General features: G+C 41.7%; 1 protein-coding gene across 3 annotated transcripts in view; it reads left to right on the top strand.

Moving 5' to 3' along the window:
* TMEM245 (transmembrane protein 245) overlaps positions 1 to 18,889 on the top strand; it is a 71,215-nt gene that overhangs the window by 25,074 nt on the left and 27,252 nt on the right. For all 3 annotated transcript variants that reach the window (XR_015060754.1, XM_085891198.1, XM_085891197.1), the window contains 6 exons: positions 399 to 503; positions 4,989 to 5,071; positions 6,027 to 6,117; positions 14,670 to 14,768; positions 17,992 to 18,120; positions 18,443 to 18,565. Coding sequence is in view for 2 of the 3 variants with exons in the window: in XM_085891198.1 (XP_085747324.1) it covers positions 399 to 503; positions 4,989 to 5,071; positions 6,027 to 6,117; positions 14,670 to 14,768; positions 17,992 to 18,120; positions 18,443 to 18,565 (630 nt within the window). In the remaining variant the exon portion in view is untranslated. The remainder of the gene's footprint in view (positions 1 to 398; positions 504 to 4,988; positions 5,072 to 6,026; positions 6,118 to 14,669; positions 14,769 to 17,991; positions 18,121 to 18,442; positions 18,566 to 18,889) is intronic.

The raw sequence follows: 18,889 nt of genomic DNA, 5'->3' as shown, positions 1-18,889 counted from the left end.
GATACCCGAGAGCTATGCGCACTGTTCTTGGAGCTATCTCGCCAGGGTTTGAATCCCGACCCAGCAATAAGCTGTCGGCCTAATGTTTTCCATGCAATGTGAGGGATCATTGTACGCACCATCCCTCGGATGGACATTAAACTTGGCATTCCGTCTGCTAGCATTGGCTGGTGAATGTTCCAAAGATCCCACGATGTCCTTTGCGAAGAGTAGGCGAGTTATTTTCGGCACCCTGAACAAATTAGAAATTCCTTTTCTTACCTACAGGGGCACTGCATCAGCAGCACAACCGTACCTCCAGCAAAAGGTTATTGGGATTGTTATGTTGTTTTGATGTGTATTGTAATGTTGTTGATGTGAATGCCTGACATGATGATTATTTTTTTTGCATGGACAAGCTGCTGTCTTGGTTGGAAAAATCGTTGGACAAGATCATCAGTGTCTTTATAATCCTATTTCTCATAATGGGGACACTGCTGCTCACCCTCTTTCTCACTGCTAAGGTGTGTTGTTCATACCTGATCACTTATGACCTCATCATTGCTTGCTGCTTGCCCTTTTTATTGCCAAAGGAAAGGTATTGCTGCTGCTTTTTCATGATGTACAAGTACATGTGCAATAAAAGTTTTCTAATGAAGGTAATTTAAACTTGGCAATGAAGCCATGACAAATTGACTCGGTGAAAAGAAAATTTTGGTGACATGGATATACTCGTCGCTGAGATAATAGAATAATGTGCTTTGATACAAGGAGATGGAATGTGCCTTTTGTTGAACAAGTCTAAAGTGTTAAAAAGGAATTCATCTTTCAACTTTCCTGAGGAAAATGATTTTGACTGTAACTCGCTCCACTACCATCCTTACCTGGTAAGCTTTATATATTTGTTCCCTGTATAAATATAACTTTTACTTGATTATGTTGTTTATGATGTGTATTGTTATGTTGTTTATGTGCCTGGTTGGTGGAGAGTGGATGGAGCTGGAGGGAGTGGTTTAAGGAGTGGAACAAATATGAAATAATAAGTGATATCATAGAAATTTCATTGTGTGTCCGAATGTGTACGTTGTACAATCAAAAGCCGGCCGCTTGGCTCCACCAAAAGATCTCCACCAAATTTTGCATTCCTGCTCAGAGTACATATGAACAAGTCATGGGCACAATCAAATTTGGTTTTTACCCCCTAAGGTTGGGGTAGATGACCTGAAAATGAAAAAAAGGCTGAGTAATGCATTTATTGGTCCAGATGAAATCTGAATTTAAATGGTTTGGGGGGGGGAGGGGGTGCAACCATAATTTTTATAAGAGGGGAGGGAAGACGAGCTCAACCACAATATTCATAAAGGAGGGAGGGGGCTCTACATATTCTACATATGACATTGTGTTTGAAGATCTTTTGTGAACACCATAATTCTCTCCTGGAGGGACCGGGTATTTACTTGTTGCTGCAAAAATAATAATAGGATACATCGCTAAACATCGTTATACACTTACTGAACTCCAGTCTATACCTTGTGACCTGTCGTGATCTGAACATTTGCTAAACCTTCACCTGAGAGAGGAAAGGCTCTATTTTACAGTGGTCTGCTTTCTTCGTGACATTGCCCATGCAGTTACTAATCTTCAGTTGGAAACTATACGATACCTTTGTTAACGTGAGGGCCTTCACACGTGTCCTTGCTCATTCTTGGGTCTATTTTGTAAATGTTCTCTGTGTGTCAAAAGGTCCAGGGACCCTCTTTACATGGACATTTTCACATCCAAATAAGTGCATCCTCGTGTCGTCAATGGCTTGTCGAAGCAGCTGATATGTAACCTGACAAAGTTGGAGATTTTAAGTAAAACAATTTATAATATAATTTGTAAAGATAATCCGCTTGTGCTGTAGTATAAAGTGATTAAGTGCTTCGTAGTATGTACTAGTGTAATTGGGAGCGAGCTATACACATTGTAGGGGATTTGGATACCTCTAACAGCATGATTATGAAATTACACTTGGATTTTCTTGATCCTTAAATATCCGTGTTCACATGTAGTTGGATAGTATTTATAGGGGTGTCGGCTATTAGACACGTATCGAACTGTCACAAGTATGGCTCTTGGATTGTTTTATTTGTGCATTACTGAGTTATATCAACTATTGCATCTTAAAATCGAGATGCCATAAATAAAGGTGATGTAATTTTTTTTTTTTTGTAAATGTACAGATCAAGCTGGCCAGATTCAAAAAATGTTTTGCATGCACTATATAGTAATACCCTGGTTTACGTCACCCTTTTTATGTCATTTTGCAATTACCTTGTCACATTATTAATACCGCTTCTCTATTTGTCATCTCAATTTACACGTCGTTTTAAAAGCCATACCTTTTATTCTTGAATGTTTTCAGAATTTGCAAGATTGATAAAGATGCCAGAATACATCTCTGAAATACCAAATCAGGAAATCGCAAAATCGCTGAAAGAATTACGGCACTTTGCGTCGCACATAGAGAAATGGACTGCACTGAAGATTAGCTAAGAGGCATTGTAAAAGTATTACTGTAGAAGTGAAATTGAATGTTATTCATTGGTTATTATGTTTGCCTCCGGTCAATAAATATCCCCACGTTTATTGAAGGAGGAGGAAGATGTACCGCCACCTTTGACCACTTCTGGAAGAGGTTTATTTCCATTTAAATATGACTGGGAATTTTCATTTAATTTTTTTATTTTTTTTACACATATTTGTGCTTCAATATAACTGTCATTAATAAAAAAGAGTAATATCATAGATAAAAAGGAAATATAACACCTAAAGTTACAAAATGAGGAATGCATCCCCTACCTCTTATTCCATTAATTCTTATGAGAAAAATGTTTTTGATTTTTGTCACTTTTCAGGAATGCATCTTTCAGGAACGCATGTAAAATGGGGTCTTACAGTATCTCGTATTTGACATTTGATCTGTAATTTCACAATCTCGTGTACGCTTATACAATAATGAGGACACATTGGAAGGTTCTGAAGCAATGCAATGTTATAGTTTCGAAATTGATGAGTGTAGTACATTCAACAGCAGATTAATTAGCAGGCAAAAGCATTCCAAACTAGAACGGCACTTGAGAGTGCATACCTCTGCCTGGCCAAACAGTTTGTTTTGTATCCACTGATAGGCCGGATCTGCATCTGGACCATTTGTCCTTGTCACACACCAAAATCTAATCAATTCTTCTGAGTCACACTCCCAACCTGTCCATCAACTTTTGTCGGTATCCTTCCAAAACCTTTTGAGGTATCCTGCTGTGGTGGAAAACTCGAAACCTTACTCAAGTAACTCCGGTCACAATACAGGTTGAATCATTTATTTAATACATGATCATAGAGAAAGACAATCAATGCAATGTCATTGCTTTCTGGCTTGATGTTCCAAACAGAGTTTCTTATATGGGAAACAGAAATGGTGTGGTGAGCTGCTCACATGTAAGCGAATTGACCAATCACATCTGATAAGAGACAAACAGAACGTTTTCAAGGACTTGGTCATAACTCTTTGTTTCAAATGCAAATTCCTGTGGTATCTCCTCCAGCACTTTCAACCTTTATCAGATATTTGCATTGCTTCGCTGTCCTCCCTCTTCATGACTATTGTATACTTCATTTCAACATAATGCCCTGTGTTCACAACATTTTCTTTTGGAATTAATTATTTGTTGAGAGATCCTGCACCTCACTGGTGCCAACCAAAGCAACTTTGTTTAATTTAACTTGCCAACCAAGTGAAATGAAGAAAAGATTACATTGTTACACATATATCTATTCATTATAAAACAACCATCAGTATACAGTGATCCATTATCAAGTATATTTTAAAGTATCAGAGCAGCAAACATAACAGAGGGGTACACATTTCTTTTAACTCAGTATGGACTAATAAATCAGATCCTTCACGAGGCCCAGACGTGCTTCGACCAGGGTGGGAATTATACATTCGTTAATTATTATTGCCATATGGTTTGAAAGTCATCTGGTTTGAAATGGTCACTTTGAGTGATACAGTGATGGTATTGAGCATTTACAGGTGGATTCAGGAGAGCACTTTCCCAACAATGAGAAAGGCAAACAATATATTAATCAATGATCCTAAGTTTTAAAAAAATATACGTTACAGTTATTTAGCACTAACAAGACCACAGTATATTTGAACAGAGATTCTACTCCACTCACTCGTGGCCTGTCAGGCAAACATTGCAACAAAGAAACTCGCAAACAGCAGGCATTCCACTCTGCAAACGTAATTGGTTCTGATTTTCATATTGTCAGAGACCGAGTGAGCATGTTTTATGCTGCAGGCATTTAAAATCTTTATCTCAACTTTGTCAGTGCCTTTACTCACGATGCTTTCTGGCGAACCATTCCTTATCTGGTGACAGTGACTTTAGCCATTGCTTTACAACAGATTTCATACCTCCATATGGTTTAACAGCATTTGAAAGCGAATAAAGAGAAATGAGTACATAATTTGTGGATAAAGAGTGCTTATTCCAAAATGAAAAAAAAATTGTTTAAGCATGATCAATACAGAAACACAAATGCTTTGCAAGTCATGTGATCCACAGAGCTTTCTATCACCTTATATGTCTATGTTCACATTTCACAAGGTGGGATTAATTATTCTACTTCCACAATGCTGGAGATCATTTTTGGCCCTATCACTCAATGGTGAAGATTCACTTAAAAATATCTCAGATCTGGATCTGGATCTTCACCAACTGTGTGCGTGCGTGCGTGCGTGCGCACGTATAGTGCAAGTACAAATTGTAACATTCCATCTTATTTGTGCATTCAATATGTAGATGGCCTGTTGCGTTTTATTTATATCAATTTGTCTGTCTGATCGACCTCAAAGCTTAGTTCAATCAATATCATTACAACAACAAACAGTAATATGTGTGGTGTTCTGAGAGCAATTTCTGTGTGCAGTTGTGGACTTAAAAGAATGCTTTTTTCAGTTCCATCAAGAGAGTACACACATCATTCAAGTTACACAAAACCTCATCAACGAGACTGTAGCCAAGCACCCAGAGTGGGCCAGGTGGGTTGAAAGTGCAGTTGTGAGGATTGGTATCCCTTCAGTTTGGTGTATTGGGTATACTCCAGTTGTGTTGAATTTGTTCATGTCAACATTCATGTGCAGGCTTGTAATGGCAAAGCTTGATACATTTTACTCTCTCACACTTATCACAGGTATTAATATTAGTACAGCAGGGTTCTCACCAAGTTTTGTGAAAGGCAAAGTGGTAGACCTAATTTGTTGAAAGATGGTGATAGAATCAAGTCCCACTCGATTATATCATACCAGGTGTTGTAGGGGACGCTGATGCATGCGTCATTGTAATTTTGTACGATGAGTAAGGATCACATAGAAAACTAAAACAGCACTTAGTAGAGTGCATACCTCCACCAGGCTGAAAAGTTTGCATTTTGTATCCCAATGATATGCCGATTTATGGATCTGGACCTGAACCAAAATCGAATCAATTCGTCCTGGTCACACACCCAACCTGTCCACCAAGTTTCGTCTGAACCCGTCCATAACTTTCTGAGATATCCAATAAAGAATTGCCAACTTTGTTCATGTTGTTCCCGATTTGGTTGCACAATCATCATTTGTTGAGAGATCCATCATGTACAGACGTTTTGTGAAGGATGTATTTTGGATTGAGTTATGGAATGAGTAAATTAAGATGCCATAACCGTAACCCAGTAGAGGGTGTACAGTGCTTGGTGGAACAGCCACGTCTCAGCATGTTGTACCTTTTGGTGTTGATAAACCTGGATTGTACAGTTGACTCTTTTTGGACAAAAAAAACACGACAGGATGAAAATCATTTTTGTGATGGGAGGGTGTAGTTATTGGGGTGGTGGGGATTCTTGAACATTGTGTGTTTACATGATTGTTTAAGTAAGGGTGGTGTTTGTGTCACACACTATATGGTGTTGTGAACCCAGCACAGCCAAACTCAAAAACACTTTTTGCTTTCTCCCAGCTGGCTGCCTGAAGCAGAGGTTATCCAAAAGGCTTTGGATTCGGCTGCCAACAATGTCTACCAGTATGGTAGAGAGTGGATCACCAGCAAGGTATGGATTAAACTACAGCAGAATACTCATCTCTGTGAAGACTTGTGTTGTTCTGAAGGACAAGGTGAGCAATGGATTTCATCAACAAAAGGTTGATAAAGAGTATGTTTAATGCCGTGGGAAAAGGTATAGCTCACATTTCGAATATCAATCCTTTGTCAGAAAAAGTTATTTTTATCTGCCGGAGGGCTAACTCTTGAAATGTCAACCGTATCTCATTTCCTTCAACACTATATTTATTCTTATCAACTTTTAATTGGTGAAATCCATTGTTTATGGGTTGAACTCGTCATGTGCATTCATCTTCAGCTGTGATAAAATTTGCTGTTTCTTTATATTATACAGAGTCTAGGGTTATGGAAGAGCTGGAATACAGATCAGGACGCAACAGAACAAAAGGAACAGCAGAAAGAGGGGGGAAATGCGAACAGCAGGGCCGAAGGATAAAATAGACAGAGACGGACAAACAAGGGATGTGTGTTACGAATGAGGAGAAGGGAAAGATGCAGGGGGTGGATATGATGGATACAGGAGAAAACTCTCATGAAAGACAAACTAAATTTGAAGGGCAGGTGAGGTGGGGTGGTTTAATGTGCGTTGAAACGATCTTGGCCACTTACACTGAGTGAATCGCTAATGTTGAAGACCAAAGTAGTTCTTCCTCCACCAAGACCTGTATTGTCATTGCAGGTAGCACCGTGTTGACGACCTAGCTAATGAGACCTGGCAGCTTTTGCCGACCATGCAGGAATGAAAAAAAAAGAGAACAAGCCCCCAGATAAACCTTGTTGAAGATGGCATTGTTATGATGACTGTTATTTTATACCTGGTGTTGGCTTAGCGGTGAGGGTGGTGACTTGGGATCCTAGGGTCCTGAGTTCAAGCCCCGTTTGCCACTGAATTAACACCACGGGGTTGATTCAGCCTGTCATCCTTCCGAGGTCGGCAAAATGAGTACCAATGTCGCAGCCAAAAGGTTGCACACGAAGGGAAAGGCTATTGACGGATTTGTTAAATCTGGTATTGATTGTGGTGCAGGCATGCATGCATGATATGCCGAATGGCCTCCTCCTGTGCAAAATTTCCTTGTAATTCCTTGTAATGTTGGATGACTCAGCCAAGAAGCCAATGGCCACTGGCTCTTATCATTGAGATATACCCTGGGCCGGATGGTTATACCCAGAATGTGAAGCTTGAAGTCGGAAAATCTAATTTTCAGAGGCCTATCCAGAAAAGTGTGTGCTTGGAATGAGGAACCCTCGCCCCCCCCCCACCCCCACTCCGACGAGGAGCCCGACAACCATTTTATCTTCTGTAGAATAGTGAACATTAATGCAGTATATATGGTTCATGTCATACCATTCAGGGGTGAATCGAGGGGGGTTGGTGGGGAGGGTGGGGGCGCACCTGGTGCGTGCCCTCCCCCAACCCCTCTCCTCCCATCAAAAGAGATCATTTTTTCACATGTAATGAGGTGTATATAACTGAACATGCGGTCTCAGAATGTGGGAAAGGAAACTGTCTCGTACAGGGAATTTTCTAACAATTTCCATTGTAAAGACGAAATGTATAATAAGGTTGGTAAGCCTACATAATATTGCATACTGATTACAAAATTTAAACGTAAAATTTCCAACGATTTTATTTCAGAAAATGCTTTCAGTGTTTCATTAGCTCCACGTTTTTGTAGTGTACTAATACATTGTACCAAAAATCAGTGTTTGTTAGTGAGTAAACATTGTTGAAAAAGATGGATATCAATTTGGTATTTTTCAGTATAGTTTCTATCATTGTCATTATAATTTCCTGATTGAACAACAACAGCAAGAGCCGAAGCCGAAAGATGTATTTCTTCAAAAAGGATGAAAATTCAAAACATTTTTCAAAAAACAGAATTAAAGGACCACGATGTGCATGCAGAAAAAAAAGGGTAATCGATAATTAAAATGTGACCATTTGATTTTGTCACTTCACTAACTGGTATCGATCATTGTCGGTGTATTGGACTTTAGTAACGATGATTACGAGTATAGTTGTGTTGTTCATGATATGATATTTTGTTGGTTTGGTCCTTTTATGAATCGTGATTGCAAACTATCCATTGAAGAGAGCAGATTTTTGTTGTTGTTGTTGTTGTTGTACAATGTTGAAGTTCGTATGAGAGCTAACACACAGAATGTACAACAAGTGGAGCAGGAGACAAGAGGGGCAGGAGAGGGAAGGACAAAACATTGGGAAACGCAGACATTAGAAGATCTGTGGAAGAGATGGAACTGGGTACACAGGGTAAACAAGATGGACACGACAGGGACTTTCAGGAAAGAAAGCAGGGAATTTGAAGGAGGTGGGATTGGAGTTGATTAATGGGGTAGAAAAGATCATGGTTTTGGATGAGGGAAGATAAGACATGATGGTGTACAGCTGTTTTGAAGACCTGGAGGGAAGAGAGTGTGGGAGTTTATTCCAAAGGCAGGGAAAACAGCAGAATAAAAGAGTAAAGGTGAGCAGTGATTCGTGATTTTGGTAGTTTTACCAGAAGGGGGTTGCTGGCGGACCTTGAGCGCCCTGCGGAAATATGGGGGGGGAGGAGGGGACGTATCGCAAACAGAGGAGGGGGTGAAGCCAGAGAGGAGACGGTAGAATACAGAGAGACTACTGACCTGCCTACGGTCAGAGTGAGAGACCCAAAGACTCAGCCTCATCGCGGGAGATACCAATAATCCTAAATTCCTTGGTTTCCACAGTGTGAAGCCGAGAAAGGTGAGAGGCGGGAGCACCAGCCCAGATGGGGAGAGCAGTACTCCATCAGGCTGTGGACGAAAGCTTTGTATGTGGTCAGGAGCTCAGGTGTGCCAAGGGAGGACTTTGCATGACGGAGGATGCCCAGTCGGCGACTGCTTTTGGAGGCCAGTTTGGAAATGTGGCTTTCCCATGAAAGATCATGGCAGATAGTGACACCCAGAAGCTTAAATGAAAGGACTTCTTCAAGAGGATTGTTAAGAAAGTATATTGTGGGAGGGGGGGGTCCAAACGGTCCTTTCGGAGAGACATAATGAGAGTGTGAGATTTGTCAGAATTGAAAGACATGTTCCACATGTTGGAACAGCTTGTGATTTTATCCAGATCTGTAGAGAGTGAAGAAGCTGCTGCTTGCCGATCTGAGGAATGACAGATGGTACGGCAGAGGGTGGAGTCATCAGCAAAGAGATAAAGAAGATTTTCCAGAGTCAGAGAGATCATTGATGAAAACCAGAAAATGAACAGGGCCCAAAAGACTGCCTTGAGGAACTCCAGCCTTAGATTCAGTTGGATTACCCTTCCATGAGGCGAAGGCAAGTTGTTTCAGGACAACTGCCTCGCCACAAGCTTCAATGTACCATGGGCGGGAGGAAGGGTAGGACAACTGAAGACTAGAGGGGATAAATCTGTACATGAGGGAGAGCAAGTTTCTTTGAAAGAATTCCCAGGACTAGTTGATGTCAGAGAAAGTAGCGATGGGAGACCAGTCTAGAAGTTGGATGGCTGCTTGAAGTCCCTGCCAGTCGGCCTGAGTGAAATGCCAGACTCGATGGCGCTGAGGTGGTTCTCTAATAACAGCCAGAGAGATGTCTACTTTGACAAGCATGTGGTCAGATGAACCGATTGCATCAAAGGAAGAACAGGTATTTTCAAGGTAATTGGTTAAAAAAAAAAAGTCAGATCCAGAATAGCTGGAGTACTATTGGTTGAAATCCATTCGGGAAGTTGACCTGTTGTGTCAGTCCCAATGAGTTCAGAAGTATTTTTCTGAAGTGCCATGGCAGGTGAGAGAGATACCCACACCCAGCCAACTGGCATGATGACAATTTAAGTCACCACATATGAGGAAAAGAGAGTTGGGATCAGAGGATAGAAGATGGTCCTTGTTTTTGGAGAGCGAGATGTAAATGGAGTCGTCACTGTTTGGTGGACGGTCAACACACATATAAACATAAGGTTGGAGTGGAGGGGAGGCCTTAGCCAGAGGTATTCCTGGGGGTGTGGGGGAGTGAGGGCAGTGCATGGAGAGTGAGGAGGAATACAATCTTTGATGAAGAGAGCAACTCCTCCACCAGAACGAGGCTAAGGTCTCATACTGGAGGAGAGAGTAACCAGGGAGAGATACTCGGGAGTCAGAGATGTCTTGAGGGAGGAAAGTTTGTTCGGCAGATTATGTCTGGTTTGTCAGTGGCAACCTGTATGGAAAGATCTGTCAGGTTTAAGTGAAGGCCTTGGATGTTTGAGGTCCACACTGTTGATGAAGAGGGAGGGGAGGAGGCTTTGGGTGTAGGATGAGGGAGGAGTGGAGGAGTGGGGGAGGGGGTAAGGAGAGTTGTGTGGGTGATTGCTGAAGAGCTTGGGGAGAGGCCAGATGAGGAGGAGAAAAGGCTCGATGCTGATGGGTTGAGGTACAGTTGGGAGTTATAAGAGAGGGGGCAAAGGGCAATTGAAGATTGGAGGAGATGGAGTGATGAGATGGAAGAGAGAGGGTGGGTGAAGGAGGCAGTTTTGTGGTTGTGAGGGGGGGTGGAAAATTTGAGAAGGAGAGTGGAGGGAGAAGGATGAGGGGGGAGTTTTTGAGAAAGGCGAGAGGAAAGCTTTGAGAGGGAGGGGAGACGAGAGCAGGCACAGCCAAGGTGCAGGATGGCGATGGGAGAGGTGGGGAGAGGGGAAGGATGAGACTTGGTTGTGGTACGGTGAAGAAGGGAGCAGGCAGGAGGAGTTACAAGATTTGAGGGGTTGGGAAGAGAAGGAGGTGTGCTGAGAGGATGGAAGGAGCATGTTTGTGGTGATGGGAAGTGCACTGATTGAGAGAGAGTGAGATATCTGTCTGGTTAGAATGGAGCCCACAGATGTTAGAACACCACACACTTTGGGACAACAGAGGAGGAGCTGATACTGAAGCAGAAGACAGTGAAGAGGTGCCATGAGAGGCAAGATTGGATCGGTAAAGGCCCAGTCACACCTTGACGTTTTAGCCAGCTTATGCCGATTTTTTTTTTTGAAAATTTGTCTAAAACGCTGGTACACGTCGAATACGTTATGGGTAAGTTTTGATAACATTGAGAGCATGCTGAAAAATACTGCCATACGTCGTTGTACGCTGGCTTTAAACGTTGTACTTTTCGGTTGTCCTCAAATTCTCCATGCTTGAAATTTTAAGACTTATGCTAGCGTATGACTCACACGTTCCGCATAACGCTGGCCATATAATAAGTTGTAGGCACGTCATGCGATCGTTGACACACGTCGACACACGTTACTTGTGAGTTACTCATAAGTCGAAACACGTCGAGGTAATTTTTAGCATACCCGAAACTTATTTCTAACCTATGAGTAACGTGTTGTACTCACGTTACGCGATCGGTGACACACATCGACACACGTTACTTGTAAGGTGCTCATAAGTCGAAACACATCAAGGTAATGGTTAGCGTCAGTGTTCCAGACTCCCTGGTTTTTTTTTTTTTTTTTTTCTTCCTTCCTTCGGTATGATGGTGATTTTGACACTTCGATTTCTAGTGCAGATTTCTAATTTTACCACTCTGTCTGTCTGGTTAATTTAACAATTTAATATTACCACTCTGTGTTTGGTTAATTTAATTTTACCATTCTGTCTGTCCGGTTAATTTAACAATTTAATATTACCACTCTGTGTTTGGTTAATTTGACAATTTAATTTTATCACTCTGTGTTTGGTTAATTTAACAATTTAATTTTACCACTCTGTGGTTGGTTAATTTACAATTTAATATTACCACTCTGTTTTTGGTTAATTTAATTTTACCATTCTGTCTGTCCGGTTAATCTAACAATTTAATATTACCACTCTGTGTTTGGTTAATTTGACAATTTGATTTTACCACTCTGTGGTTGGTTAATTTACAATTTAATATTACCACTCTGTTTTTGGTTAATTTAATTTTACCATTCTGTCTGTCCGGTTAATTTAACAATTTAATTTTACCACTCTGTGTTTGGTTAATTTAACAATTTAATATTACCACTCTGTGTTTGGTTAATTTAACAATTTAATATTACCACTCTGTCTGTCCAGTTAATTTAACAACTTAAAGAGTAGGTTGCGGGTCACCAAACATCTTCTGAAAATTTATCAATATGATTATATGTGCATTAAATAGTTCGATGCAAACTATTGTGGTTGCCTAACAATTGGGGAAATTAATGAAATTTAACTCCGTAGTTATTTCTCGAGGCTGTTGAAAAAAACAGCCGCGTGCCATATATGGATGGTGACGTCACGTTCTCCAAAACAAAGCGGACGCTCACTCGCTCATTGAAGAAGTGTCCAGTTCACCGGGCTGTTCTTTCGCTTTTTTGAGCTTGCAACTGTTTATATTATCCTTTTTTATTTTGAATTATTGTATAACAAAGTTATTTGGATATTTGTACATCATGCCTCGTACGTGTGTTGTCATGTTTTGCGAAAACGGGTAATCGCTCCCACCGATTCCCGAAGGAATCAAACATTCGCTGGCAGTGGATAAGATTTGTACAAACAAAACGGGTGAATTTTCCCCCAAAGAAAACGGGTAAAGAGGACCCTTTGGATAGACTTGACATTTGTGCTGACCATTTCACAGCCGAGGATTACGAAGGCAAAAACACATCTGATCACCACTCTGTGAATATGAGTTGTTGGTTGACAAGTTCTCCAGATACTGCTCTGTCACAGAATAAATTGTTGAGTTTAAGTGAGAAAAACTTTGAAATGTATTCTTAAAGAGTACATGGGAAAACACATAAATAAACTTTCTGAAAAACACAAGCATGAAAAAATTTCTCAACAAATCAACTTATTGTTGATTAAATTACTTTTTTAACAGCATCAGAAAATTGGGCTATTTCATTTCAATTGTAAAAAATTGATCAATTTTCCACTTTTTTTCTAAATTAGGTAGAATATTTCCCAATGAGGCTAAACATGTTTTGGTATTTATATGCCACAACAGTCTCTTGAAGGTTGGGGTTTGTTCTAACTGTTCACTTTCGCTGGGGTCAAGCTCAGCTGTCAGAAAGACTTCAACGCCAAGGCTACGGTGTATAATATATTTGGGTCCATTATTGATTCATTCTATTTCTGACTCTTGAGTGACCAGAGGGTTAAAAATTATTATATCAAGTCACAGACGAATCAAACTTTACATTATTTTATGCATCAGACAAGAAAATGAAAATCTACAAACCAATCTGTCTGGTGGAGTCGGTCAGTGTGAACTGCCGGGCAGTCAGTCCTGCCACTTGTACACGAAATAGGCCATTTTCTGGCACTTGCAAGTGGCTCAAATTTAAATGGCTCAGGGCCAGAAACTCCATAGTATAAATTCCCATCATCCTCCGACTCGTCCTCGGCAATATCGGAATTAAAAAACACTCAATTTCATCGCCGCTGAAATCACTCTCTGATTCGCATCTCGCCATTGTTCACACGCTGTTTCCGAATGTTCACGAAGTTTTCGGAGAACGTGACGTCATAGCATCTTCGGTAAATTCCGGTCTGTTTTTCGATCACTGACAAAAGTTTTGACTTAAAAGTTAATTTTATCATATTTTGAGTTTCAAATGTAAGAAAATAATTGCCCAACAATTATTAATGTGATTACAACCTTCAAATCACGCAAAGTCATCAGCGACCCAAAACCTGCTCTTTAATATTATCACGCTGTGTTTGGTTAATTTAATTTTACCACTTTGTCTGTCCGGTTAATTTAACAATTTAATATTACCACTCTGTGGTTGGTTAATTAAACAATTTAATATTACCACTCTGTGGTTGGTTAACAGAGCCATTTTACTGACTTTTGTTTTTAGAGTCGAGGCTCTTGGAGGAGCAAGAACACAGAACGGACCAGGACATAACAGAACAAAGTGAAAAGTGGAAAGGTGGGGGGGGGAGTGGAAACACACCAACAGCAGGGTGGAGGAACCAAATGGGGAGAGACTTGGATGAATTCGGAACACAGGGAAGAACGAGAATGGAACTCAGTAGAGCGTATACCTCTGCCGTGCTGAACAGTTTACGATTTGTAGCCCACTGATCGGTCGAATCTGCATTAGTACCATAACCAAAATCTCATCACCTTGTTCTTGTCACCGACCAAACTCATCTACCAAGTTTTGTCTCAATCACTTAAAAATCGTTTTTGGCCCTATCTCTCAATCAATGAAGAATCACTTTAAAATTCTTGTGTATGGATCCCTATACAGATCTTCACCAAAATTTCATCAATTTGGCCTTGTCACACACCCAACTTGTCCACCAAGTTTCGTCCCTGTTCACCAAGTTTCATCCGAATCCATCCATCACGTTTTGAGATATCCTGCTCACATTGGTTCATTGATTGGGTCTTTGTGTTGCATTTTAATTGGTCATTATGTAATAGCAATCAATGTGCACATTTGATGTGTAAATTTAGGGTCAAATTAGGACTAATTGTAGCCGAGTACCACATGGTCTGTACTTTTGTACAACTGTTGACGTGTGTACAGTGGTCATCTGTTTGCTTGTACAGTTACAACATCTGCTGGGTGATAAAGTAAGCAACACAACGCGGATCGAGCGGCAGGTGCTGGATCTCTGGGACCATCTCTATCAATCATGGTTTGTGCAGGTGAGAACCCCTTTGTACATAGAATGTTATGATCCAAATGAGCAGCAAATACACTTTGGTGAACTAATTCCCCTTGGTCATGCATGAATACAATGGAAAAGTCGTCTTGGAAAGACGATAGTCGATCTGCGTTGGTAGAAAAATAAGGATAACAAATTTTCTCAACCAGAGTTAATGGTGGTGAGCACTCCTGTATCAACGTTTGGATGAGAAAATATGTTGTCCATGTGGAAATACTGTCACGTGAATGCTTCCTGTCATGCAGCCATGAATGAATGGTGCTTAGTGGAAAAATGGCCACGCCCAGGTCTTGCCTGAATCTGGTTGGTCGCATGCCCCAGCGGTGTGGCGCGTGATCCTATTCCAAGTGTGAGCAAATCCTATGTCTGTATCGGGATTTTTACTTGATTTAATGATTTCCTCAGGGATTATCCAATATATCAAAACAAGTGATGCACTGGAGGTGGAGGATGGAGCAGGCATGTGCAGTCTTTTGAAATAAGTGTTTAATTTTTTTATTAAGGGACACGGGTGCGAGACATGGAAACGGGCAGATACAGTGGGCTAAGGGAGATGCAATGAAGTGTGCTGAAAAATAGATATACCCTAAAAATACAACAAAAGGAACCCCTCTAAGGGGCTGGTCACACACATTCACACAGAACCAGGCAAGGCTTTTGAAGTGGCTGTGTCTCTGAGGGATGGCACAGAGAGGAGCTGAACAGGCCCGTACCGAACAGATTGCAGTGAAAGTGGTCCTGCACCAACAAGTATCCCTGGCAAAAAAGAGAATGCTGCTCCTCAGGTGCTCAAATCATACCCCTCCCAAATCCTCTTGCTCCTCAAATGATGCAATACAGCCATTGAGACTGGAGCTTCCAGCCATTGACACAATTGTGTGATGCCCTGCCCCAGGTGGTGATGTTCACACTGGTGGTGACATCTTGGCCTTTGGCCCCCTTCTTTGCCTTGGGAGGTGGGGAGGTATAAAGGGGGTGGTACAATGTAAAGCATGCTCGTGACAACTTCATATTAATGACCCTCTCGGGAGTCCCTTCACTTTGCCTAGCCTGATCCTTGCCATTTCAAATAGGCAGGACAGATGTTGTGGCGTCAGTAACCAAGGAAACCTCTTCCACAAATACCACCGCCTTCCATTAGTATGCAAGAACAGGACAACGTAACCGAAACACGAAGTCCTTGTTACATCTCAAAATGATCTATCTTATGCGAACACATGGACCATGCTAAAAATTATAAGAAGAGCCACTCCTTTGATGTTTTCAGATGCAGAGAGCAGTCAAGGCGGTTTTTCCTTGGCGAGGGGGCACAATTCTGAACAGGTCGCCACTCCGACGCAGGATACTCGAATGTCTAATTCTTAGTAAGCTCGTTCTCATTTTGGTGGCCTCAGAAGGATCCATCCATCCATTGGGACCATACTCTGTGCAGAGCGTTGGTGCTGCCTAAGCAGTCTCCTTTGCTATTGGACACAATCCTGGACGGGTCGCCACTCCGACACTATACCAGCATGCTGGCACTCATTTTGCCGACCTCGGAAGGATGACAGGCTGTCAACCCACCTGATGTTATTTCACGGAATGGCAGGGATTCACACTCAAGACCGTAAAATCTTAAGCCAGCCACTTTAACCGTTCAGCCAAAATCAGGTACAAGGCACACAGACACCTCGATGCTTGGCCTCAGAGTGACCTTGTGTAAGACACAATACAAGGCGGTCAGAGAGCTGTACCTTCAGGAGAGGAGAGGGAACATGATGTAACCAGTGAGAACCTACAGCTGCCTGCGCAGCATGTCCAAGCTGCAGCATATCCAAGCTGCAGCATTTGGCCAAGTTCATTTTTAAAAACCGAAGCAGCAATGAGGGTGCTGAGAGGGTTGCATGCTCACCACAGCCCCGACTCGAACCAGCTGCATCTTTGTGGATGCTGGTCGATCTTATCTGCTGGCCGGTTGGGTTCTAGATGAACCTGTCCTATCCTATCCTGCTGGTTGTCACAGAGCCGACATCTAAGCAGACTACTTTATCCTAATGGGGTCACAGAGCTGATATCCGTGCGGACGAATCCTCTTTGGGAATATCGACAAAGCAAAAAGCAAATTCTTCTTCCTCATCTCTTGGTTCTTTTGGGCGCATCATGGTCCTTATCGGCGAGCAGTGGACTCAGGTTCATCTGCTTGCCCTGGTGGTACGAAGATCACCCTCTGGGAACTCGCAACATGACTGGCCATTCGGACATCACTACGTGTGCGCTTATCGGGGCAACAGAGCCTGCTTCGAATGTGAGCACAACCAACTTTGATACCAGTTCATACCCTGCTGGGGTTTTTTTCAATGAAGAACGTGATGCATGAGATAAGTTGCTCACTTGAAAGTCATGAGTTCATTCAAAACGGCATTGAAACCTGCCATGTGTAACTTTGGGGGAGTTTTGAAAGCATTGATCGTGTCATATGTGACTTTGGGGAATTTTAAAATCATTGAGTTCTGTATTTGTTTTAAAGTCATTGTGATGTAATCTTATCGAATGGTATTTGTGTTTGAAGGGTAGACAGTTGGGATTAAAACATTACCTAACTAGAAGGGCACTCGGTAGAACACATACCTCCACCACGCAATGCCTGATCCACGAGAACATATCGGGCCCATTACATTTTTGAAATATCATGCTATTCAGTACGATATCGTTTTTGGCCCTGTCTCTCAATGGGGAAGAATCACTTTTTAAAAACTTCTCGTAGCCAGATCCGGATGCGGATCTTCACCAAAATGTAATCAGTTCGTCCTTGTCACACACCGAACCTGTCCATAAAATTTCATCCAGATCCGTCCACAACTATTTGAGATATCCTGCACACAAACAAACAAACAAACAGACAAACAGACAGAAAGGGGTAAAAACATAACCTCCTTCACCTTCGGTGGCGGAGGTAATGAATATCCTTCTGTTTCGTGTCGTACGTTGGTTTCACTTGTAAAACAATTGATGGAACACATTGCGGTCCACAAAATTTTTCTACCCTGCATCCCCTCTTGATAACTGGTGCACTCGCTTCGGCACACAGAGGCATAACATAATAACACAGACCGGACAATCACAATACTCGGTGCTCTGCATGTGGCTGCAGCATGAGTAATAATACCCTTTTGAAGTTTGCACCTCTTTATGCTATCATTGTTTGTGATCTGAATGTTTTTCAGAATGGATCAGATGTCCAAGGAAAGGATTCTGGTCTGGGCCTTCCAAAACAGATGGTGTGGTCAGGCGAGCTGAACGATTTGCAGGCCGTTGCTTCCTTTTTACATGAAAACATTGAGACTTTCATGTCGGTGTGTGCAATTCACTTGTCTCATTCGGTTTGACTCTCACTTTCTGGTTTCATTCATAAGATTCTTAAGTGCTTCCATTTCCATGTATGCGGTCAAATGTTCGATATTTTTGCCATCACAAGCAACACAAGGAATTGCTTGTCCTGTAAGCATCGCATTTACACCCACCCCGCCCCCCTTTCCACCTGCCCCATCAGCTCCTCCACTTTTTTTTTTCTCAACCCCTCCACCTCCCCCTTTCCTTGTGCCTTCCCAACTTTTAATTTCCTGGAACAGTTTAAGCCATTTTTATCTCGGATGTTGTGGTTTCTCTGTTCTGCAGATTCTGGAGTCGTTGTGGATAGTAATGAGCAGAAACGTAAACCTTCTCATGTCTTCAGCAACTACACTCCTTACATTGATTTTCTATGGCGGAACTGCGATCCTCAACTTCATACTTTCCTTGGTGACTTTCAAGCTAGAAACTAAAACTAACAGAGGATTTGATTTGTGTATTACAATAAAGTTATTGACTTTTGATATTGCAGACAAAACTAGAACGGCACTAAGTGCAGCGCATACCTCTGCCTGGCTGAACAGTTTACGCTTTGTATCCTACTGGTTGGCCGGATCTGGATCTGGACTTGAACCAAAATCAAATCAGCTTGTTCTTGTCACCTTACCAACGCACTCCCCTATTTTGTTACAACTTGTCCACAACTCTTTGAAATATCATGCTCTTCGTATATCGTTTTTGGTCCCATCTCTTAATGGTGAAGAATCACTTAAA

Source organism: Eptatretus burgeri, chromosome 8 (genome assembly GCF_056783735.1).
Source record: "Eptatretus burgeri isolate ZD-2024b chromosome 8, Ebu_testis_v1, whole genome shotgun sequence".
Taxonomy (NCBI): domain Eukaryota; kingdom Metazoa; phylum Chordata; class Myxini; order Myxiniformes; family Myxinidae; genus Eptatretus; species Eptatretus burgeri.
Note: the sequence above shows the minus strand (reverse complement) of the source record. Positions and strands in the feature narration are given on the sequence as shown.